This window comes from Callorhinus ursinus, unplaced genomic scaffold (genome assembly GCF_003265705.2).
Source record: "Callorhinus ursinus isolate GAN/ISIS: 27379988/994484 unplaced genomic scaffold, GSC_fseal_2.0 scaffold3, whole genome shotgun sequence".
Taxonomy (NCBI): Eukaryota; Metazoa; Chordata; class Mammalia; order Carnivora; family Otariidae; genus Callorhinus; species Callorhinus ursinus.
Window position 1 is genome coordinate 11,788,886 of NW_027397065.1, and position 25,556 is coordinate 11,814,441.

The 25,556-nt window shown below is 36.5% G+C and overlaps 2 protein-coding genes across 11 annotated transcripts in view; one reads left to right on the forward strand and one right to left on the reverse strand.

Annotated features, from left to right (window-relative positions):
* Positions 1-8,330, reverse strand: part of KIAA0825 (KIAA0825 ortholog) — a 413,115-nt gene extending 404,785 nt beyond the window's left edge. For 3 of the 9 annotated variants that reach the window (XM_073888171.1, XM_073888156.1, XM_073888162.1), the window contains exon 1: positions 8,208-8,311. The gene's annotated coding sequence lies outside the window, so the exon portion shown is untranslated. Of the gene's footprint in view, positions 1-7,416; positions 7,565-8,207 lie in introns of those variants that run through there. The other 6 variants (XM_073888176.1, XM_073888172.1, XM_073888165.1 and 3 more) reach the window with 5 other exon arrangements.
* Positions 8,331-8,336: 6 nt separating this feature from the next.
* The window catches only part of SLF1 (SMC5-SMC6 complex localization factor 1), a 79,788-nt gene continuing 62,568 nt past the window's right edge, over positions 8,337-25,556 (forward strand). The window contains exons 1-4 of one of the 2 annotated variants that reach the window (XM_025866781.2): positions 8,337-8,479; positions 19,358-19,471; positions 19,626-19,701; positions 20,873-21,113. In XM_025866781.2, the coding sequence (XP_025722566.1) occupies positions 19,358-19,471; positions 19,626-19,701; positions 20,873-21,113 (431 nt within the window). In that variant the 5' untranslated portion in view covers positions 8,337-8,479. Of the gene's footprint in view, positions 8,480-19,357; positions 19,472-19,625; positions 19,702-20,872; positions 21,114-25,556 lie in introns of those variants that run through there. The other variant, XM_073888189.1, reaches the window with a different exon arrangement.

Genomic DNA, 25,556 nt, shown 5'->3' on the forward strand with positions numbered 1-25,556 from the left:
ATGTTCTCTCTTTAAAATTTTGAGATACAGTTTCTTCTAACATATCAAAATATATCCTAAATCTCTAGTGTATGGCTTTGTTCTAGTCTCCTGCCTGATCACATTTCTCCCCCCTTTTTTTTTCTTTCTTTCCTTTTTTTTAATCCTTTCATTTTTCAAACATCTTATCAATACTTTTTTTAATCTTTTATAATTTTCATCTTTACAGTCATATTCCATCCCTTCATCATATCAACCCTTATTTTGTAAATGTTTGTCTCTCTTTCTTTAAAATTTTAGGAGGCACTTTCTTCTAACAGACTAAAATACACCCAGAATCTACTGTGTGGCACTGATCTATGCACCAGCCTGATCATATTTGATCATATTCTGTTATTTTTTTGTTTTGTTCTGTTTTTGTTTGTTTTTATCTTTTTCTTTTTTTTTTCTTTCTCTTTCTTTTTTCTTTCTTTCCATTTCTTTTCCCCTGGTTTCAGGTCTTTTCTGATTTGATTAGAGTATATTTTTCTGGGAACGTTGTTAACATGTTAGCATTTTGTTCTCTCATCCATCTATTCTCCTCTGGACAAAATACCAAGATGAAAAAATCACCTCAACAAAAAGAACAAGAGGTAGTACCGTCTGCCAGGGATCTAATCAATACAGACATTAGTGCAATATCGGACGGACCTAGAGTTCAGAATCATGACTTTAAAGATACTAGCTGGGCTTAAAAAAAGCATGGAAGTTATTAGAGAAACCCTTTCTGGAGAAATAAAAGAACTAAAATCTAACCAAGTAGAAATCAAAAAGGCTATTCATGAGGTGCAATCAAAAATGGGGGCACTAACTGCTAGGATAAATGAAGCAGAAGACAGAATCAGCGACCAAATGATGGAAAATAAAGAAGCTGAGAAAAAGAGAGATAAACAACTACTGGAACACAAGGGCAGAATTCGAGAGATAAGCGATACCATAAGACGAAACATTAGAATAATTGGGATCCCAGAAGAAGAAGAAAGAGAGAGAGGGGCAGAAGGTATATTGGAGCAAATTATAACAGAGAACTTCCCTAATGTGGGGAAGGAAACAGGCATCAAAATCCAGGAGGCACAGAGAACCCATCTCAAAATCAATAAAAATAGGTCAACACCCTGACATCTAATATAAAACTTACGAGTCTCAGAGACAAAGAGAATATCCTGAAAGCAGCTGGGGAGAAGAGATATGTAACCTATAATGGTAGAAACATTAGATTGGCAACAGACCTATCCACAGAGACCTGGCAGGCCAGAAAGGACTGGCATGATATCTTCAGAGCATTAAACGAGAAAAATATGCAGCCAAGAATACTATATCCAGCTAGGCTGTCATTGAAAATAGAAGGAGAGATAAAAAGCTTCCAGGACAAACAAAAACTAAAGGAATTTGCAAACATGAAACCAGCCCTCCAAGAAATATTGAAAGGGGTCCTCTAAGCAAAGAGAGAGCCTAAAAGCAGCATAGACCAGAAAGGAATACAGACAATATACAGTAACAGTGACCTTACAGGCAATACAATGGCACTAAATTCATATCTTTCAATAGTTACCCTGAATATAAATGGGCTAAATGCCCCAAGCAAAAGACACAGGCTATCAGATTGATTTAAAAAACAAGACCCATCGATATGCTGTCTGCAAGAGACTCATTTTAGACCCAGACACCCCCACATTGAAAGTGAAGGGGCGGAAAACCATTTACCATGCTAATGGACACCAAAGGAAAGCTGGGGTGGCAATCCTTATATCAGACAAATTACATTTTAAACCAAAGAATGTAATAAGAGATGCGGAAGGACACTATATCCTACTTAAAGGGTCTATCGAACAAGAAGATCTAACAATTGTAAATATCTATGCCCCTAATAGGGAACAGCCAATTATATAAGGCAATTAATAACAAAAGCAAAGAAACACATTGACAACAATACAACAATGGTGGGGGACTTTAACGCCCCCTGACTGAAATGGACAGATCATCTAAGCAAAAGATCAACAAGGAAATAAAGACTTTAAATGACACACTGGACCAAATGGACTTCACAGACATATTCAGAACATTCCATCCCAAAGCAACGGAATACACATTCTTCTCTAGTGCCCATGGAACATTCTCCAGAATAGATCACATCCTAGGTCACAAATCAGGTCTCAACCAGTACCAAAAGACTGGGATTATTCCCTGCATATTTTCAGACCACAATGCTTTGAAACTAGAACTCAATCACAAGTGGAAAGTCAGAAAGAACTCAAATACGTGGAGGCTAAAGAGTATCCTACTAAAGAATGAATGGGTCAACCAGGAAATTAAAGAATTTAAAAAAAATTCATGGAAACCAATGAAAATGAAAACACAACTGTTCAATATCTTTGAGATGCAGCAAAGGCAGTCCTGAGAGGAAAGTATACAGCAATACAAGCCTTTCTCAAGAAACAAGAAAGGTCTCAAATACACAACCTAACCCTACACCTAAAGGAGCTAGAGAAAAAACAGCAAATAAAGCCTACCCAGCAGGAGAAGAGAAATAATAAAGATCAGAACACAAATCAATGAAATAGAAACCAAAAGAACAGTAGAACAGATCAACGAAACTAGGAGCTGGTTCTTTGAAAGAATTAACAAGAGTGATAAACCCCTGGCCAGACTTATCAAAAAGAAAAGAGAAAGGACCCAAATCAACAAAATCATGAATGAAAGAGGAGAGATCACAAGCAACACCAAAGACATACAAACAATTATAAGAACATATTATGTGCAACTATATGCCAGCAAATTAGATAACCTGGAAGAAATGGATTCATTCCTAGAGATGTATCAACTACCAAAATTGAACCAGGAAGAAATAGAAAACCTGAACAGACGTATAACCATGAAGGAAATTGAAGCAGTCATCAAAAATCTCCCAACAAAAGCCCAGGGTCAGATGGCTTCCCAGGGGAATTCTACCAAACATTTCAAGAAGAATTAATACGTATTCTCCTAAAACTGTTCCAAAAAATAGAAATGGAAGGAAAACTTCCAAACTCATTTTATGAGGCCATCATTACCTTGATTCCCAAACCAGACAAAGACCCCATCAAAAAGAATTACAGACCAATATCCTTGATGCACATGGATGCAAAAATTCTCACCAAAATACTAGCCAATAGGATCCAACAGTACATTAAAGGGATTATTCACCATGACCAAGTGGGATTTATCCCTGGGCTGCAAGGTTGGCTCAACATCCGCAAATCAATCAACGTGATACAATATATTAACAAAAGAAAGAACAAGAATCATATGATCCTCTCAACAGATGCAGAAAAAGCATTTGACAAAGTATAGCATCCTTTCTTGATCAAAACTCTCGGAGTATAGGGATAGAGGGTACATACCTCAATATCATAAAATCCATCTATGAAAAACCTACAGCTAATATCATTCTCAATGGGGAATAACTGAGAGCTTTCCCCCTAACGTCAGGGACGTGGCAGGGATGTCCACTATCACCACTGTTATTCAACATAGTATTAGAAGTCCTAGCCACAGCAATGAGACAACAAAAAGAAATCAAAGGCATCCAAATCGGCAAGGAGGAAGTCAAACTCTCACTCTTTGCAGATGATATGATACTGTATGTGGAAAACCCAAGACTCCCCCCCAAAACTGCTAGAACTCATACAGGAATTCAGTAAAGTGGCAGGATATAAAATCAATGCACAGAAATCAGTGGCATTGCTATACACCAACAACAAGACAGAAGAGAGAGAAATTAAGGAGTCAATCCCATTTACACTTGCACCCAAAACCATAAGATACCTAGGAATAAATCCAACCAAAGAGGTAAAGGATCTGTACTCAGAAAACTATAAAATACTCATGAAAGAAATTGAGGAGGATACAAAGAAATGGAAAAAACCTCCCATGCTCATGGATTGGAAGAATATTGTGAAGATGTCAATGCTACCTAGAGTAATCTACACATTCAACGCAATCCCCATCAAAATACCATCCACTTTTTTCAAAGAAATGGAACAAATAATCCTAAAATTTGTATGGAACCAGAAAAGACCCCGAATAGCCAGAAGAATGTTGAAAAAGAAAAGCAAAGCTGGAGGCATCACAATTCTGGACTTCCAGCTCTATTACAAAGCTGTCATCCTCAAAACAGTATGGTACTGGCACAATAACAGACACATAAATCATTGGAACAGAATAGAGAGCCCAGAAATGGACCCTCAACTCTATGGTCAACTAATCTTTGACAAAGCAGGAAAGAATGTCCAATGGGAAAAAGACAGTCTCTTCAACAAATGGTGTTGGGAAAATTGGACAGCCACATGCAGAAGAATGAAACTGGACCATTTCCTTACACCACACACAAAAATAGACTCCAAGTGGTTGAAAGACCTAGATGTCAGACAAGAGTCCATCAAAATCCTAAAGGAGAACACAGGCACCAACCTCTTCAACCTCAGCCACAGCAACTTCTTCCTAGAAACATCGCCAAAGGCAAGGGAAGCCAGGGCAAAAATGAACTATCAGGATTTCATCAAGATAAAAAGCTTTTGCACAGCAAAAGAAACAGTCTACAAAACCAAAAGACAACCGACAGAATGGGAGAACATATTTGCAAATGACATATCAGATAAAGGGCTAGTATCCAAAATCTATAAAGAACTTCTCAAACTCAACACCCAAAGAACAAATAATCCAATGAAGAAATGGGCAGAAGACATGAGCCGACATTTTTCCAAAGAAGACATCCAGATGGCCAACAGACACATGAAAAAGTGCTCAACATCGCTCGGCATCAGGGAAAGCCAAATCAAAACCTCAATGAGATACCACCTCACACTAGTCAGAATGGCTAAAATTAACGTCAGGAAATGACAGATGTTGGTGGGGATGTGGAGAAAGGGGAACCCTCCTCACTGTTGGTGGGAACGCAAGCTGGTGCAACCACTCTGGAAAACAGTATGGAGGTTCCTCAAAAAGTTGAAAATAGAGCTACCCTACGACCCAGCAGTTGCACTACTGGGTATTTACCCCAAAGATATAAATGTAGGGATCTGAAGGGGTATGTGCACCCCAACGTTTATAGCAGCAATGTCCACAATAGCCAAACTGTGGAAAGAGCCAAGATGTCCATCGACAGATGAATGGATAAAGAAGAAGTGGTATATATACACAACGGAATATTATGCAGCCATCAAAAGGAATGAGATCTTGCCATTTGCAACAACATGGATGGAAATGGAGGGTGTAATGCTGAGTGAAATAAGTCAATCAGAGAAAGACATGTATCATATGACCTCACTGATATGAGCCATTCTTAATCTCAGGAAATAAACTGAGGGTTGCTGGAGTCGTGGGGGGTGGGAGGGAGGGTGTGGCTGGGTGATAGACATTGGGGAGGGTTGTGCTATGGTGAGCGCTGTGAATTGTGCAAAACTGTTGAATCACAGATCTGTACCTCTGAAACAAATAATGCAATATATGTTAAGAAAAAAAAAAAGAAGAAGATAGCAGGAGGGGAAGAATGAAGGGGGGGAAATCGGAGGGGGAGAGGAACCATGAGAGATGATGGACTCTGAATAACAAACTGAGGGTTCTAGAGGGGAGGGGGGTGGGGGGATGGGTTAGCCTGGTGATGGGTATTAAAGAGGGCACGTTCTGCGTGGAGCATTGGGTATTATGCACAAACAATGAATCATGGAACACCATATTAAAAACCAATGATGTAATGTATGGTGATTAACATAACAATAAAAAATTAAAAAATAAGCAAAAAATGTACAAATACTTCTCTATAAATAAATAACATTTTAAAAAGTAATCATTCCTTCAATAAATGTTTATTGAGCCGCTACCATATGCCAGACACAGAGCTAAATGCTGGATATGACATAATGGACAAAACAGCTTCAATCTCAATCTTCATAAGCACTGAAATTTGGAAACAAAACATCACTGAAATCTACCTATGGGATATGTAAAGCAAATATCTTTCGGATAGTGAAGTTGATAAATGTAAAAAAAAATGCATTTAAGTATTTGAGACTAGCTGTACATATATACTTGTGTCTATATAAGATATTCTTTATAATTAAGTTCTACATTTTTTATAATACTGGTCATTTTAATGAGATTTTAGTAAATTCCCTGACAATTAGGCTATTTCTATTTCTCTACATGAAATACTGGAATGGGTATGTTTAAGGATACTCCCTTAAAATGTGTGATAAGTACCATATGTCTGAGGGTTACATGAATGAAACAGAAGTTTTCCTCATAACCAGTAAATAACAATTCCTTATAGGCATTACGAAGTTCGATTTTATGAAGTTTGTGCTCATTCACTCATTTTTTCTTTTTCTCCATACACATCATACACACGTCTGCATGTGTGTGCGCACTCGTGTGAGTGCAAAGTTGACTAAAGAGACGTCTGATATTCTGGACTTAGAGTCACCTATATACACTGATGGTCTTGAGATTATATTTGTTTGAGTGATGATGATCACACTGGCCAACAAAAGAAACTGGATTATGCATATGTCAAAGTTACTCTATGGTAATATCTTAAATATTTAACACATTCCTTAATCCTTAATACATTACCTTAAGGAATTCCTTAACCCACTAACACATCCCTAAAATCTCTATATACTCAAGTTTTGCTAACCATTGACTTTTGAATGTGACATATTACCTATCCAATTTTACCTGAGTGAAAAGACTGATTCATGTTAGGGATATTTATGAGTATAAAGACCAGTAAAAAGAGCCAAAGTCTGGAGTCCAGTCGACTATGTTCAAATCTCAATTGTGTCAGTTATATAATTTGTGAGAATGTCTTTCAGTCTCAGTCACAATGTCTTTGAGTCTCAGTATAAAATGTTTGCAAAATAGGGGTAATATGATTTTTCTTATAGGACAGTGGTAACTTTAAGGAATGTAAAATGCGTGGCAAACTGTAGCTATTTGTAGTATTAGTGGTTGGTTGTATTAATCTGAAAGAACACAAATCAAGAGCAAGAATACAAAAAAAAAAAAAATCCCTGCCTCCCATAAATTATTTACAATCCTTTCAACTGGAGAAATAACACAAGATTAAATAAACGTGGCAAAATTGGGACCAAATGAGAAGATTATAAAAGTTGGTTGAACTATTATCCCACAAGATTAGAATATCAATGTGCTGTCCTCATTATGGTTGCATTACTCAAAAGGTTACAAGGAATTTGGCTAATGCATCAGGGACTCTAAACTGAACACACTCCATTTTTCTTCATGGTACAGTAATTTTGAGAACTCTTTTGGAACTGGTTGTTTGGGGGATCAAAATTAGCTCCCTTTTAGGGAGAAAGGGATGATTTAAATATAAGGTGGAGTGGGAAAACTACTTACCTGAGGAAACTGCATTACACGAGAGAGAAGGAGCCACGGTTCCCTACATCGTTCAAACCTTCGTTTCAAAGAACACATTTTCTCACATTATTCCTCCGTCCGAAGCAATTTTCTCTTTAAAACTATTGTGGTTACCTCAGACGTCCCTCCCAAATTCTCCTGAATCCTTCATTATCTAGGAAACCTGGAGCAGAGCGCGAGCACTCGTTCTGCATCTACTTCTTGATCACAGGTTTCCGGAAAAAAAACTAAAACGTGTACGTAAAGCCCATTAGCTCATGGTAGTTAGGAAAACAAAGCCCCTTCTTACCCAATTCCAACAGCGGCGGGAACGTTTAATTCTAAACATGAACGACTCCCTCATTCCATGTCTAAAATGTTTGTAAAAGGTGCGACCCAGGTCAATGGAAACAGTACTCAGGACAAAGACGGTAAAGTAGCTCTCGGGAATCAAGGGTGACTAAACCCTGCTAATGGGAGAGTAATGACACTCCTTGAATATTGCAAAAAAGACTCAGTACTACAAGTCGCAGTATATATTGTCTTCGGCCTCACTTGGGGATCGGACGTCGAGTTCCAAGTTGGAGACGGATATTGCTAGTGAAGAAGGAGGTAAGCCGGAATCCCAGGGCCTTTTCCAGCTGCAGAGGGTCAAGCGCCATGGGGTTGGATGAGGACTCCTCCCGGTTCAACCCTCTCCCGCTCACTTCTTGGTCCTGCCAAGATGCTACACGGCTCCCCGACCGGCCGGAAATATCAGGCCCAGGAGGCAACACAGAAAAATCACTTACCAGTCTCCCAAGTCTGGCGCAGATCTAGCAGAAGCCTGGCCCGCCCGCCAGAATCCAGCCAGGAACCCGCTCAGACCACCCTGACGACGGCTCGAGAGCGTCACTGACAACCACCCGGAAATTATACCATAGCTTCCGGGTCCGCCTAGCGCGCGGCGGGAAATTATTTCCCAGAGCCCGGATTAGTGAGGCAACGAGTGCTGCAGCGGCAGTCGTCTCCCCAGCCACCACCGCCACCCGAGGGAAGCATCCCAGACTCTCCGGCAGGGAAGGTAAAGGGCCTCAGCTGGGAAGACAGTATACCCTGACTCTCTGGGGTTGTTTCCTCCATGCCCCCAAAGTTTCTGCGGCTCCTGGTTTTGAGATTGGGAAGGGGCAGGGGTTGAGCCCCGGCGGTGCCCGCTTCTCCTGCCTTCCGCAGCCACCATTCGTTCCCACTGGCCCGTACTCACTGAGCTCTGCGTCGGCGTTGGTGGGCTGCGGCCGCAGACCCCGCCCCTCCCCGCCCTTGCCGCGGCTGGGACCGCGGCCGAGCGTCTCTGCAGTGCAGGTTTGAGCGGCTTTCCCCCGCCCCCTGTTTGCGCAGCTCCGCAGGTCGATCCCCTGCCAGGAACGCGCTAGGCCACCCGCGTCTCTCGTTTCCATAGAACCGACTGGGACGCCTCTCGCGGAGTCTCTTGGCTGCTTTACATAATTTAGCGTCAGTGCAGGTGGCTGGGATCCCCCAGGCCTACCTACCAGTGACGGGGAAAATGGTGTCATTCTTTTCTCCCTGTAGAATTTTTTAACATATCCAAGTGGTAATGATTATCTCTCTGCGGCTACTGTATGCCTTTAAACATACACACACACTTTTCCCTAAAGAGTGTATGTTCCTGGGTGTTACAATATCTCAGCTGCCTGAAGGCAGAGAACAAGACTAAGTGATTGTCCTGAGATTTCTTCCACCTCCAGAGTCTCTGATTAACTATTGAAAAAAAAAATTGATTTGTCACGGATACTCCCTATCAGGATTTGACCCAGAAATGACATAGAGCTTGGTTTTGGAAGCGACAAGCTCTTTTTTTGATGAATGTCCTCTCTCTACTCCCCAGTTTTTTTTCGTTGAGACCTTAGGAATGAAGATTTAAACTGAATTTGCAGCATACGTATCGTATGACAGATTGCCTTGTGAACTTTGTGGTTTATGTCGTTAAGTTATGCCTCAGTTCCTAGAAGTATCTATTGATGTGCAAGATGTACCCGTTTTAGGAACATTTGACCTGTATTGCAGGTGTTCGGTACATGAGTAAATGTTGGGGGTGGATTTTTATAAGGGAGTTAATTTGATTATGTTTAACTTAAAGAGTATTCTTAATTTAAATGATCCAGGATGTTTTAAATACTTGAATGTGTAAATTATTGTGAAGACAATTAGCCTTCGATAATACAAATCAGCCTCCTTTAGATCTGATTTAGATTTTCTAAATCCAGATTTTATTTTTCACCTTATTGACTTGGGTTCAATTGTATGATTTAATATTTTCTTCTTTAGAGTAGAAAGCATAAATCATGTGAAACAGTCATTGAAACAGTGGTTAAATGTGGTTACATTTCATAATCAAAATTCAAACCTATGATTTATTTCATAACAGTATCCACAGTATTCACTAATGTCCAAAAACAATTGGTTTTTTTGAAAACCAATAGTATAACATTATTAACTAGACAGTGTTTTTCTGATGAATTATTCTAAGATAGTCTTTTCACTGCTTAAACAGTTTTTAAAATGAACAGTTCCATTGTTCATAGACCATGTTCATAAACTGAATAATAAAACCTAAAGAAAGTGAAGAACCCTATTTCTCAATAATATAACTATAATGGAATATTATGTAAGTCTTGTAATTGACTCCATAAATATGCTAATGGAAGGTATGCTGCACAAGGTAGTATGTACTATTTCTAACCTCCTAAGGACATCTTAGTGCTTAAAGTAAAATATCCCCGAAACTTTGAAGTTGACTTAGTTTGTACTTTATATTGAAATTACTTTATATAGGCTGTTTTGTTATTCTTGATGAAGTCCATATGAATTAGTCTAGTGATTAATTCATACAGGATCCATTTTGAGAGGAAAATAATGAAAATTTCCTTTTTCATAAGAAAATGGCACTCTTAAGATTGTTCTTAGAAATGCTTTAAAGTTTTAGACATTAGTTATTTTTATAATTATGTTTAAATATTTTCAGTAATAGGGCTCGTCTAAATATCTCCTCACCCTCATAATAGATTCCTTTACCTGCAGTGTATTTTTCTCTTGCACTAGCTAAAAATAGATTACTTTGTAAAATTATAGTTAAAAATATTAGACTAAATTCTGAAATTTAAGTCAAAGTGGTATCGTAGAAAAGGCATATCACTTCTGCAGAAACAGGCAGGTCTTTGCACTGAGCCTTGATTTCACTATTTTGCTAGCTGTGTATCCTTGAGCTAGTTTCTTAATTGCTAAGATTCCCCAGTATCCTCATCTGTATGAGCAGGGTAAACAGCACTTAAATTGTCTGTATGGAAATGAGCTAACATGTACTGCGTAGACCATAGTAGGTCCTCAATAAAAGTGAACTCCTGCTTTTTCAACTTTACATCTTATGCTCCTAATAAGTAGTTAAGTAATACAGAGTTCCTAATACAAACTTAAAGCAGATTTGACTTTCATCCCCTATGGCTAACCAACATAGACTGTCTATCCATTCTTTTTTCCCTGAACATTGTCTCTCTTGTTTCATCTTGCTTCCTTAAAGGGCCCTTTATCCATAAAAATAGCATCTCCAGTTCAGCCTGTTCACTGTATGTTACTGGATAGATTGCACACTTCCCATAAGTCCTATTAGCCTGTCATTTCTTCCTCACCACAGTCACTTGGCTGCAACTGCTCCATTTCCTGCCTCTCCTCAAAGAGACTGAGCATGACCGCTCCTTTTCCAAATAATGCCATTGAAGTAAGAGCATCTAGAGATCGCCACTGGAGACCGCAATCAAATAACTACGTATATATACATATATGTACACACACAATAACATATATACATGCACACACACGTATTCCATATCTTTAAAGGATGAGACAGGAAACAGACACTACATCTTTAAGGAAAAATTTCCAAAGGCTAGCTGAATGAAATTAAGCCAAAGGCCTAATTTGGCTCCTAGGCCAGGAGGGTACAGAATTCCTAAACTCCACTCGATGTTTATAGCATTCAGAGCTAAATAGTAGTTTACTCAATATGAATATGGTGATTGGTATCTACCTTTTGCAATACTGGTTAAAACAGTGACCTAACACTTTGACCCTTTTCACTTACTTTCCCAGTTAAACGCTTTAGATAAGAGAAACCATGAAAATCTTAAAATTCTTGAATTCAAAGCAGCAATATTGACTATATTCAGGGTTGATACATCTTTTCAAGAAAAGGGAATTTTTAAAGATGATTTTCTTTAGGTTTAAAATCAAAATAGTTCACTACAATAACATTAAGAACCATTAGTTTTCAACCTGGTGTTCTTGAAACGAAGAATATTCACTGGAATGGAAAAATGATCACAATGTAATTTTAAATAAAAAGATACAGGACTATAATAATTTCAATTTTGTTATATATATATGTTTTTTCACACACATACATAAACGTTTGTCCTCGCCGCCACCCCCAGGTGTTAACGGTGGTATTAATGGGTGCAGGGATTACAGGTGATTTTAATCTTTCTATATACTTTGTAGTATTTTTTAAAATTTTCTATAATCATGGATTAATTACAATTGACAGTAAAAGTTACTTTGGGGAAATTTTTAGTTCCTAATTGCAAATAAACCTTTTAATAAATCCTTTATTTATCTTAGTTATTAACATACAACTTACAGAGTGCATTATGTTTTCAAAGTTCTGTGAAACCCTATGGCTGATCATAAAATCACTTGTAATGCGGAGTAGCATTTCCTACTGCAAACTTTGTTAAGCATCCCTGCCCCTGTTTTTTGCAGCACTTTCTTCTTTTAGTCAACTCTTAGTCCCTGTTCTTTTGTCCTCCTTCCTGAGCCAGACCTGTGCATTCATCCGTATTCCTGCCTCTGCTTTTCCCTGACTTCTCTTTTCAGCATACTCTGTGTGTCATATTGTAAAGAATTCATAGGACCCAGAAAGCCAGTACATAATAAAATATTCCTAATTATGATGAGTGCTATAGGTTTATTTGCATTTCTAACTAGCACCAACTGCAGAGGAATTTCAGGCATCAGGGACAGGCCCATGTGGGAGATATTTTGGGAAAGTCCACACCACAGAGACAGTTGCTTTCTCTGCATAAATGCCAGCTCTGTTCACAGTCATTATCTCCTTAGTTGTGTGTATTATATGGTTCGAGGTAAGTAACTAAATATTTTTTTAATTATTACAACATTTTAAAAATTAAAACAAGCATTTTCTTGTAATGAAGACATATATAATTTTTCACTTTTTGACAGTGAGGATAAAACCTTTAACTTTACAAAAAAAAAAACACTCATTTTTGTTTTCTTTTTGTTGCGTTAGGGTAGTATGTTCTGATGAATGCCTGAAGGAACACCCCCTACAAGTTCTAGAAAAAGTTATTTCCCTAGAAATACCAATGATAAAATTATATTGCAGTGTATTTACTTTCTTGTGCTAGAAGACTTCTAGCAGTTAGCCCTTGATCCCCATATCCCAGAACATAGCACCCACACAAAACTTGACCCATTTTTAAGGACTTGGAATTTTTTGAGTCTTTAGTAGGTATTCAACCATATTATATAGTGCTCTCTTTGGATTCACTGGCTTATCAGGCTGTTGTTTCTTGTTTTCTTGATCCTGCAGGGTCATAAGAAGAACCATTATACTGCCAGTTTTATAAATATAAATAACTCTATCCATGTATCTCTGTGTCTATTTCTATATTTATAGCTATTAATTTGTTCATATATCTATGAATTAGATTTGTGATCCAGCTTGTAAGTTTGTTATAGGATGTGGTATTAAAAAGCATTGCTAAATGTATTGTAAACTGTTATTTCAAGCAGGTAATTTGATTATAGGACACTATTTGATTAGGTTAATGGAATTTGTTTTTAAGAAAATTTGCTAGTTATTGTGTTGCCATCACTAGGATTCACAGTTCTGTGAAAGTTTAGCCAATAACCCAGTTTTTCTGATAAACTTGGGAGTAAATGCCCTATATTGTGGTTTTTTAAAAAGATTGATTGATTGATTGATTTGAGAGAGAGAGAGAGAGAGAGAGAGAGTGAGTGCCCGGCAGGGGAGGGGCAGAGGGAGAGGGAGAGAATCCCAAGCCGACTCCTCACAGAGCTTGGAGCCCAACACAGGGCAGATCTCAGGACCCCGAGATCATGACCTGAGCCAAAACCAAGAGTCGGCCGCTTAACTAGTGAGCCACCCAGGCGCCCCTGATTTGGTTTTTAATATTTGTATTTGCATAATGTTTGAATCAGGACATCCTTTTATTTCACCTTTATTTCTTGCCTTTCCTCTTGCTTGTTTAGTTTCAGTTTCATATTTGTTACTCAGAGGAAAGAAATTGCATTAAAAATGCTTTCCTGAAAAAAAAAAAAAATGCTTTCCTGATTTCTACCATTAAGCACATTTGGTCCTGCTTTCATTTTATTGTGGACTCTCGCTTTGACAGAAAATGCTGTTAAATATACAAAGTGGGTGTTTTTGTTCCATTAGAAAGATAATATGATTTAAGATTAAAAACTACATGATACATATCCAAATCACTTAATAATTTATACATCAAAATGTATTAAAATGTCACTAATAATAAACATTCAAATTGTAAAGTAGCTGTTAATTAACTTGATCTAAAAGAGGAATATAGTATAATAACTTTTTTCCCCCTTACAGTTCTATATAATGTACATTTAGTTCTCAGGAAGCAGAAGAATAAAATTTAAAGGACAATTTTTAAAACTTTCTGGATGATAGCATTACTGTTGAGTTTTTTTCATTGCTTTCTGTATGTATATTCTGATTATTTAACAGTAGTTTCTGTATGTTAGTATTTTAGAATAACCAGATAGGCAAGATTTTACTTTTTTTTTTTTTTTAAAGATTTTATTTATTGAGAGAGAGCTCGCTGCAGTGCGGGGGGTTGGCACAGGTAGGGGCAGTGGGAGAGGGAGAGAGAGAGAATCCCAAGCAGGCTCCACGCCCAGCCTGGAGCCCGACTCTGGGCTTGATCTCATGACCCTGAGATCATGATGTGAGCTGAAGTCAAGGGTTGGACGCCTAACCAACTGAGCCACCCAGATTTCCCACGATTTTAGGTTTTCAAAGCTAATTAAACTTACCTTTTTTTGGCAACATTTCCTGAAATAGCCTCTGAAATAGCTTTTTTAAACTTTAGAATATATGCATAAAATAAATGTAGTAAGTTAAATATGGTTAAAACACTTTTGTTCCTCTGATAAAAGTGGCTTACAAGAAATATAAAAACAATTAGATTGCCTTTCCATTAGAATGTCAAGATGATATTTACAGATATGTTGAATTTCATTTATCTAGTATTTCTTAAAGGACCTACCATTTTCTTTTTTGTTTGTTTTTTAATTCTTATTTTTTTAAATGTTTTTATTTAAATTACAGTTAACTTACAGTGTAATATTGGTTTCAGGCATACAGTATAGTGATTGAGTACTTCCATGCATCACCTGGTGCTCTTCACAAGTGCACTCCTTAATCCCCATCACCTGTTTAACCCATCCCCCCCATCTTTTCCTTCTAGTAACCAACAGTTCTCTATAGTTAAGAGTCTCTTTCTTGGTTTGACTCACTCTCTTTACCCCCCTCCCCTGGCTTGTTTGTTTTGTTTCTTAAATTCCACCTATGAATGAAATCATATGGTACTTTTCTTTCTCTGACTGACTTCTTTCACTCAGCATAATACTCCCTAGCTCCATTTATCTTGTTGCCAGTGGCAAGATTTCATTCTCTCTGATGGCCAAGTAATATTCCATTGTGTGCGTACGTATTTGTATATTTTTATGTAAATTTTTACATATTTATATACCACATCTTTATTCATTTATCAGTTGATGGACACTTAGACTGTTTCCATAATTTGGCTGTTGTAGACAGTACTGCTCTAAACATCAGGGTGCATGTATCCCTTTGAATTAGTATTTTTTTTTATTCTTTAGGTAAATACCTAGTAGTGCGATTCCTGGATCATAGGGTAGTTGTATTTTTTCCTTCTTGAGAAACCTCCATACTCTTTTCCAGCGTGATTCCACCCATTTGCATTCCATCAACAGAGCAAGAGGGTTCCCCTTTCTCCACATCCCTGCCAACACCTGTTGTTTCTTGTGTTCTTTATTTTAGTAATTCTGACAGGGATGAGGTAATATCTTCTTGTAGTTTTGATTTGTATTTCCCTGATGATCAATGATGTTGAGCATCTTTTCATGTGTCTCTTGGCCATCTGGATGTCTTCTTTGGAAAAATGTCTATTCATGTCTTCTGCCCATTTTTAAATTGGACTATTTTGGGGGGGGTTTTGAGTTTGATAAGTTCTTTATATATTTTAGATACCCTTTATCATATATGTCATTTGCAAATGTCTTCTCCCATTCCTAGGTTGCCTTTTAGTTTTGTTGATTGTTTCCTTAGCTGTGTAGAAACTTATTTTGATGAAGTACCAATAGTTCATTTTTGCTTTTGTTTGTCTTTCCTCAGGAGACATATCTAGAAAGAGGTTATGGCCTGTGTTCTCCTCTAGGAATTGTATGGTTTCAGATCTCATATTTAGGTTTTTAATCCATTTTGAATTTATTTTTGTGTATTGTATCAGAAAATAGTCCATTTTCATTCTTTTTTTAAATTTTTTATTGTTATGTTAATCACCATACATTACATCATTAGCTTTTGATTCCATGATTCATTGTTTGTGCATAACACCCAGTGCTCCATGAAGAATGTGCCCTCTTTAATACCCATCACCAGGCTAACCCATCCCCCCACTCCCCTCCCCTCTAGAACCCTCAGTTTGTTTTTCAGAGTCCATCGTCTCTCATGGTTCGTCTAGTCCATTTTCATTCTTTTGCATGTTACTGTCCAGTTTTCCCATTTGTTGAAGAGACCATCTTTTTCCCATTGGATATTCTTCCCTGCTTTGTTGAAGATGATGTGACCTTATAGTTATAGGTTCATTTCTGGGTTTTCTATTCTTTTCCACAGATCTATGTGTCTATTTTTGTGCCAATTCCATAATGTTTTCATCACTACACCTTTATAATATAACTTGAAGTCCGAAACTGTGATGCCTCCAGCTTTGCTTTTCTTTTTCAAGGAGGACCTACCATTTTCTAAAGGAAATTTGCTTAAAGGACTTATTTACATCCCTAGAATTAATAGAAGCAACATTTCTCCTCCTTTTGCTCATATGCCTTATAATCCACTTGCAGCTTTATTGTATATGTGTTAGTATGTGTTCTACATCAGACTAAATCATTATTTCAAGCAACAGCATATTCTTTGTAAAGTTTTTATATATTACCAGTCTCTTTATTAATGGATATTATAATTCAGGAGCTATGTCATATATCCCATAAAATTGGTTTAAAAAATTTGATAATTAATACAGGAAAGAATTCCTTCTGCAGGACGCCACTTACGTTTTATGTACTGATGATAGTATTTTACATAAGTGATTTTTCATAGGATGCCAAGCTCTGTTATGTACATTTTATAATTTTGTACCAGAACCTTTTAACTTTTATTTTTTCAAAGATTTATTATTTAGAAAGAGAGAGCACATGCGCTGTGCAAACAGGGGAAAGGGCAGAGGGAGAGGGAGAGACAGAATCCTCAAGGAGACTCCCTGTTCAGTATGGACCCCAACTTGGAGCTCAATTCCAGGACCTTGAGATCATGACCTGAGCCGAAATCAAGAGTTGGCTGATAAACCAGTTGAGCCACCCAGATGCTCCAGAACCTTTTAACTTTTAAGAAATGTTTCACTGAAGACCCTTATCCTTAAAGACACTTTCTTTATGTTCTGTATCTTCAATTTTAGGGTTTTAGAGGGTTAATGCATTATATCCCTTTCCCTCTCTTGGAGCCAATAGAGAAATAAGAAAGTCTAATGTTTTGGGGTCAAAATAACAGCTTTTTACTGAATAAAAATTGGTTTGGAGGAGGTAGCTTTGTGCAACTCCAGGGTGCTTCATACATAATCTCTGAATTCATTTACCCATGAGCCTGCTGGGCTACTACTGGCAGCTTCTTAGGACATGTCAGTTAATGCTTTCGCATTAATATGAACTGTCTTTGCAAGTATACAGATATGTCTAGCAAAGCATATCCATTTAGTCCTGTCAAATAACTTCTCCCAAATCAAGCAGTGATGAAGGGTAGAGAAACCAGGTGTACTGTTAGCTGGTGTTACTCCTCTTAGAAACCTTAAGCAAAGGAAATAAAGGTTCATCTTAACCCTGAGTAATGCCTTAAATTGTCATAGTGAGACTTTCTGAGACTTTCTTTGAGGTTTTACTCAAAAATGAATCTGTCTTTACATAAACACATATATGTATGTACTTCATATGTTTTTAGTATCTATCTATATCTATTCCGTCTTTGACAATAGAGTTTCTGTAAATAATTCTTGTCTTTACATACTTGTTCTATGTAATACTTGTCACCAGTTGTTTGTTACTATTCCTGGGCTCAAACAGGTATAATTTTTTAGTTAACTTTTAATTGTCTTTAAAGAGGTCAACTGCTTTTGCTCTTTGGCATTAATTAAACACTAATCCACAGCTGTAGTGACAAAACTGTTAGAGAAATGGAAAATAACCAATTTCTGTAATCCCTGTTTTCCTCATCTATAAAAAGAAAATAGATTTTCTCTAAGATGCTATCAGTTCTGAAGTTCTAATGTCAGGTAAACAAACAAAACCCTGTATTCTCATTAAAAATACTGTGAGGTGTTGTCTTTCTTGCTTATTAAATGTGCCAGTTCAAATACAAATGCTTTATGAACTACGTTTATATGTGGATTAAGGTCTCTATTTACATAAATTTGAAAAGTGTGATTTTTTTTCAGTCTACTTTGTAGATGATAAAATTAACATATAGCAGAGTTAAGAAATGTAGATTGGGAATAGAATCCAGTTCATTATATGTACCTAGTATACTAAGTTATTTGGTGTAAATGCTTTGGGAACATGAGTTCTATCAACTTCTGTAATGACTTTTAGGTACTCTTCAGTATTTGTCCACAAATATTTTAAAAATTGTTATAAAATTTGATTAGGTTTCATTGTCCACAGTGCACTTGTTTCAGAAGCTCTTAGCAAAAACAGTGCTTTTAAAATAAAGCTAGTATAGGGGTGCCTGGGTAGCTCAGTTGGTTAAGCGACTGCCTTCCGCTCAGGGTCATGATCCTGGAATCCCAGGATCAAGTCCCACATTAGGCTCCCTGCTCAGCGGGGAGTCTGCTTCTTCCTTTGACCCTCCCCCCTCTGTGCTCTCTCTCTCTCTCTCTCATTCTCTCTCTCTCAAATAAAATCTTAAAAATAAAACAAATCTAGTATTACTATGCTAATATTTATATAAATAATCTTTTCTGAAGAATTGTATTCATTTATCAGTGTGTTTTAGTGTCAAGTAATGTAGGAACAGAAATATTCAATGTTCAAACCACCAAAAAAATCTATTTAGTCACATTTTGGGAACATAACTTTATTTTTTTTTTTAAGATTTATTTAGAGAAGGAGAGCATGTGAGTGGGAGTTGGGGCAGAGGGAGAGAGAGAATCCTCAAGCCAACTCACCACTTAGTGTAGAGCCCAACTCAGGGCTCAGTCCCAGGACCCTGAGATCATGACCTGAGCCGAAATCAAGAGTTGGCCACTTAACTGACTGAGCCACCCAGGCACCCCGGGAAGATAATTTTATAAACCAATTTCTCTTGCACATAAGCATTCTTAACATTGTTATTTACGATAAAGCCTTATATGTTTAATTCATTAAATGTTTGTTTTTTTATTTTTAGCACTCATAGGTAAGAAAAAATAATGTCAATCCTGTGAATATTATCTTTAACATATATCATTTTCTTTATGTGTATATATGTTAGATGGAAGATGGTGCTCCAAAGCATATCATCCAGATGACAGGATTTAAGATGGAAGAAAAGGAAGCTCTAGGCAAATTGCTTTTAAAACTAGATTGCACTTTTATTAAGAGTGAGGTGAGTACAGAAATTTACAAAATATTCAATATAAACTTGAAAAATAATAATGGTCTAAGAATGATAAAATGCCCTCTTGATAAGAATAAAGTGAATGTGCTATAAAGTCAATCTTACCTTAGTAACATTTTTTCATTTGCATTTTCCCTTCCAGAAATACAAAAATTGTACACATCTTATAGCTGAACGCCTGTGTAAGAGTGAAAAGTTTTTAGCAGCTTGTGCAGCGGGTAAATTAACTACCTTTCTCCCTTGAAAAAAAAATCTTCATGTTAAAAAAAGTACCTTAATCTCCTAAAGATAGATAGTATCATTATTATATCAAACATAATAAATGTGGTTTTATCTGAAATATTTTATCTGAATAGTTTTCTGAAAATATTTCTTACAATATCTTTGATTTTTCTAAGTAAAACTTTGTAACACATGAAAATGTACCAGAGAGGCAGGAATACTTACTTAACCAAAGATTTAGTGTGTTTTATGTCAGAAAAAATTTTTTAACAAAAAAGTTGGGCATAAGAATGCCCCCCCTTCAAAAAAATGCTTTAGTCAAAGTTTCGGCTCTTCTCAGTCAAGTTTGTTTTCTTTGATCTGTCGTTGGAAAGAATCTGTTTTTATTCTTCTTCTACTCTGTCGCCTCCCATCCATGATATGAAGCAATGATCACCCTATTGTGTTTTTCTAAGATTTTAAATTCCATAAACCCAACTTAGGACTTAGTGTCTTCCCCTCTCTGTCACCCTTGATGTTTCTTTTATAGTTTCTTCTACTGTGATTGAACTAGCATATCATTAGTTCACTGATCATCAAAAAAAAAAAAAAAAGTATTTTTAACTCAGTAAATTTATTAGTTTTTAGAGTAATTTTCTAGAAATATACTTGGATTTATTATTATCTCCACAAATGAAAACCTATATTGTCCAGGATGTTGAGAAAAATTACCACTGCCCCCATAAAGGAACTACAGAATATTAGATATTCTGAAAAATTCTCTAACTCAATAAATTTGTTTTACAAAGTGTAACACTGCATAAACATGATTTAAGAAGTTTTTAGCATAGGAAGAATAATACAGATCTCAGCCAGAACAGTGAATAACAATAGTAGACATAGCTTAAGTAATACCACATTTATTTTAGTAAGTCTTAGGTTTGTATTTAATTTCGTAATGTTTAGACTTAGAATTATTATGGGAAAGATTACATACAAAGTTCACTGACATCATAGACCTCTACCAAAAATTTGGGAAAACAAACATAATTCAAAGATAATGTTGGCATTGTAGCCTAAGAGTCTTGTGATGAAAAAGGTCAAACTTTATTTGATATTTGGTCTTTATTGTTGACCATTCATTAGAATCAAAATTCTTTTCTAACTGACAGTTGATTTGCTTTCTAGGAAAGTGGGTACTAACTAAGGACTACATAATTCATAGTGCCAAAAGTGGCAGATGGCTTGATGAAACAACTTATGAATGGGGCTACAAAATTGAAAAAGATTCCCATTATTCTCCTCAAATGCAATCTGCACCTAAAAGATGGCGTGAAGAACTGAAACGCACTGGTGCTCCAGGAGCATTCCACAGATGGAAAGTTGTCCTCCTTGTTAGAGCTGATAAACGAAGTGATTCTCTTGTAAGGTAAAATGAGATCTCATAAAAGCTAAGCAATGAATGAAAAAATAATTTTGGTTTGCTTGAATACCTTTTTGTATTTCTTTGAAATTATTGATGTCGTCCAAATGAGCCATGATGATTTACTCCTTAATCTCCGAGTTAAGTGATTCTGTACTTAATTAAGCGTATGTGTCTAATAGAATAAAATCTATTTTATAGTATTGCTTTAAATTATTCTTGGGTTTTTGTTTAACTTTCCATGTTAATTCTTTTGGCTAACTCAAGCAAAATAAAAAAAACTTGGAAGATATTTGTTTTCAGTTTTGAAGCAATTTAAAATTTTTATAAGTATTTATCACAAAGGCTTTTTTTTAGGGTTTATATAGTACAGTCTTCATGGTTCATGTTTCCTTCATTATTTCATTTCTCCCTAACTTTTACATCATATTTTTAAAATAATTCTTATTGAGTAAACTATATTCCGAGACTGCAATGACTTTTGGGGGGGTGCAAAGGCCTTTTGTCACCTTTATAGAAATATAATTTATAGGCAAGTAAAATGCACACATTTTAAGTATACATTTTGATAAATTTGGAGAAATTTATACACCTGTATCACCTCCCCACCACAGTCAAGATCTGCAACATTTATGTAATCTTAACAGTGTTCCTGTCATTACACATTTAATTCTGCCCACCAGTACAAGACAACCGTTGATTTCCTTTGTGTCACCGTACATTAGATGTGTCTTTTGTTTTTTTAAAGTTCATGTAAATGGAATTATTCTATATATACTTCTTTGATGTAGTTTCATTTGCTTAACTCATTATTTCTGAGATTCATCCAGGTTGTATTAGGAGTTCGTTCCTTTTGTTGCTGAGTAGTATTCCATTTTGCAGATGTATAACTATCTGTTTATTCACCCATTGATAGGCATTTGTTTTTTGTTTTTGTTTTGTTTTGTTTTTCACTTGTGCTAATATAAATAAAGCTTCTATGAACATTTGAGTACAAGTCTTCATGTACGTTTGTTTTTCTCTCTCTTGGGTAAATACCAAGAATGAAATTTCTGACTCAGATGGCAGTTGTATACTTAACATTATAAGAAAATGCCAAACTGTTTTCTGAAGTAGTTGTACTATTTTACATCTCCTCCTAGTAATGTTCGAGATTTCAATTGCTGTGCAATTACTTTGGTACTATTGTCCAAAAGTCACTTGACTATATTTGTATGGTCTATTTCTGGGCTTCTTACTCCATTGGTATCTGTGTCTACCTTATACTAAAAACACACTGTTTTGGTTACTGTAGTTTTATAATGAGTCTTGAAATCGGGTTGGGTGAGCCTCCCAACTTTGTCTTATTCAAAACTGTTTTGGTGAATTTGAATTTTTATATTTCCATATACATTTTAGAACCACCTTGTCAATTTCTACAAAAAAGCAAGCTAGGATTTTTATTGGGATTGTAATGAATATGTAGGTCAAATTGGGAAGAATTGAGATATTAACAATATCGAGTTGTCCTATTTATAGATTCCCTATCTCTCCAGGTCTTTAATTTCTGCCACTAACGTATTACAGTTTTCACTGTATAAATCTTGTACATATTTTGCTAAGTTTAATCCCAGGTACTTCCTGTTTTGGGATGCTATTATAAATGGATTGATTGCTCTGAAAGGTTTTATGTGCATCTATTAAGATGATTGTCTTTTCTCCTTTATTCTGTTAATATGGTAAATTATTTTGATTGATTTTAAATGTTAAACCAAACTTGTATTCCTGAACTAAACTGTACTTCATCATAGTGTGTTACCATTTTTAAAAATTGCGGATTCTGTCTGCAGATATTTTGTTAAGAATTTTTGTGTCTTCAGTCTGAGCAACTGAAAACTGTAAGCATACATAAATTTAATATCATGGCTTTTTTTTTTCTTCCATAACTAGGAATTAAGAAATGGTTGCTCACTCTGACCATTTCTTTTTTTAGAAAAAAAGAGACCTCCCAGGACTTGGGGTGGGGGGATTGGAATCTAAAGGAGGCCCCACTCCCAGTTTGGAGCCTGACACGGGGCTCAATCTCAAGACATTGAGATCATGACCTGAACCAGTATCAAGAGTTGGGCACTTAAACTACTAAGCCACCCAGGTGCCCCACACTATGACCTTTTCTGTTCAGCATTTTACCAGAGATACTAGACAGTGAAATAAGGCAAAGAAAATAAATTTAAGAGACATAGAGTTAGATAGAAAGAAATAAAAGTAATTGTCTTTATTTCCAGGAGATATGTATATATACTAAATAACTTATCCAGAAAAGCTATTAGAAGTAATTATTGAATCCAGCAAGATGACAGAGTAGTAAGTCACTACATAAAAATTAATGGTGTTTTTATATGCTAGTAATGAACAATTGGAAATTAAAAATTTAAAAACAATATATTACCTGTGGTTTTTAGCAATTTGATGATGCGTCCAGATGTGTATCTTGCTTATTGTCTATTATTTATTCATGTTATTTGCATGGAGTTCTCTGAGCTTCTTGGACATGTGGCTTTTTATCTTTTATTAATTATGGAAAATTCTCAACCATTATGTTTTAAATTCTGTTTTCTTTTTCTTGTGCTCTATTACCTATGTTTTAGACCAATTAATTCTTTTCCACAGTTTTTGTATGTTCTATTTTGTTTTTAACTTTTTTCCCATTTTTGTGTTTCAGTTGGATAATTTCTATTGACCTATCAAGTTAATTGATTCCATCCTCAGTTGCATGCAGTCTGTTCATAAGCCTGTCAAAGAGATTATTCTTTGATATAGTAACTTTTATTTCTACCATTTTTATGTACTCAGTGCTCAGTTCCTGATCTCTTAATGCAATTTGTTCAGTTTTTCCTTTGTATCTTCAAACATTTCAGTCATAGTTATTTTAAATCACTTTCTGATAATTTCAACAAATGGATCATCTCTCTGTGCTTTATATTCCTTTATCTCTTGACGGTTTGGTTTTCTTCCTTTTTGTGTATGTCTTATATTTTTTTATTGCATGTATAGATACCACATATAAAACAATAGAGGTTCAGATAAGTATTTAGATCCAAAAATGGGCTTACTTTTTCTGTAAGGCAATTAGTATGGGTAGTTGACTTAATCTTGTCAGTTTTTGAGCAGGTTTTGGATTTTGTTAATGCTATAGTTACCTTCAATGCATCCTTTCTGGTTACTCCTGCAGTGGAGTACAGTTTCTTTGTGCTTGATCTGAGTCCTGGGGTGCTGGAGGTTTTTTTAATTGATGTTTTTGCCTCACCCTCATTTTTCAGTAGTCCCTGAAGCACTGCTGGGTCACAGGACTTTCTTGTCATTCTCTTCCTCTCTTGCTTGTTACTCATCTCTAGGTTGGGGGTAAGAGGAGGTGGGTTTTTGGTTTTGCTGATAGACTTCAGTCTTAAGCATTCTTTGTGTTCTTGTTCTCTGGGGTTGGGACTTTCTCAATATTTGTGTCTCAGTCCCCCATGGCAGCCAAATTCTGCTTTGTATCTGTGGGCAGGGTTTTGGCAAGAGAGAATTTCTAGCCTCTGCTCCAGTATTAGATTTCTGCTTTGTATTGATGCAGGAACCTATATTTGAGTGGCATTTCTTCTGCCCCTTGTCCAGGGACAGATGACTTTTGCCTCGTCCAGAAACAGTGGATCCTTTTTTGGGCTATGCAGCAGGAGGTTTTCTTGCCCCTTTCTCAGGGCACATGGATTTTACTTGTATTCTCCCAACAGAAGCAGTGCATCTTTTCCTGGATTCTGAAAGTATATGACTTTCTTACCTTACCCCAATAACTTAGGACGTTTGCTTCATATGAGAGAAGGATCCAGGGACGTGGACCAGGTTTAATGTCTGTCTCTTGGTGGGCAGCCAGTCCTCACTGGCCTACTTGTGCTACCTAGTAGGGAATCTGTTTTCTGCCTGTAATCTTTTTCGTGAATACTGAAGCAAAGGCAAAGAGCTTGTGAGTGAGGGCAGACTTGCCTTGAGTCAGTGACTCCCAGATATTATAAATTGTCATGGTACTTGCACTTGGCCCTTAAATTTGTTAGAGAGTTTTACCTGATTTTTACCTACTTTTATGACAGCTACTTCTCTCCTGCACCCTGGCAAAATGAAATAGTTTTGAGTGTCCGGTCTCTTCATAAAGGGCCATATCATTATCACTCTTTGGGAAATTAAGTTTCTTGGTTGGTTGTTACCTCAGTTCTCTGATGGGTTCATGAAATGTTAAGATTTTTTTTTAGATTATTTGGCTTTTTCTTTCTTTTTTTTAATATTTTATTTATTATTTGAGAGGGGAGAGCACGAGTGGGAAGGAGGAGCAGAGGGAAAGGGAGGAGCAGACTCCCCGATGAGCAGGGATCCTGATGCGGGGCTCGATCCCAGGACCCGGAGATCATGACCTGAGCCAAAGACAGATGCTTAACTGAC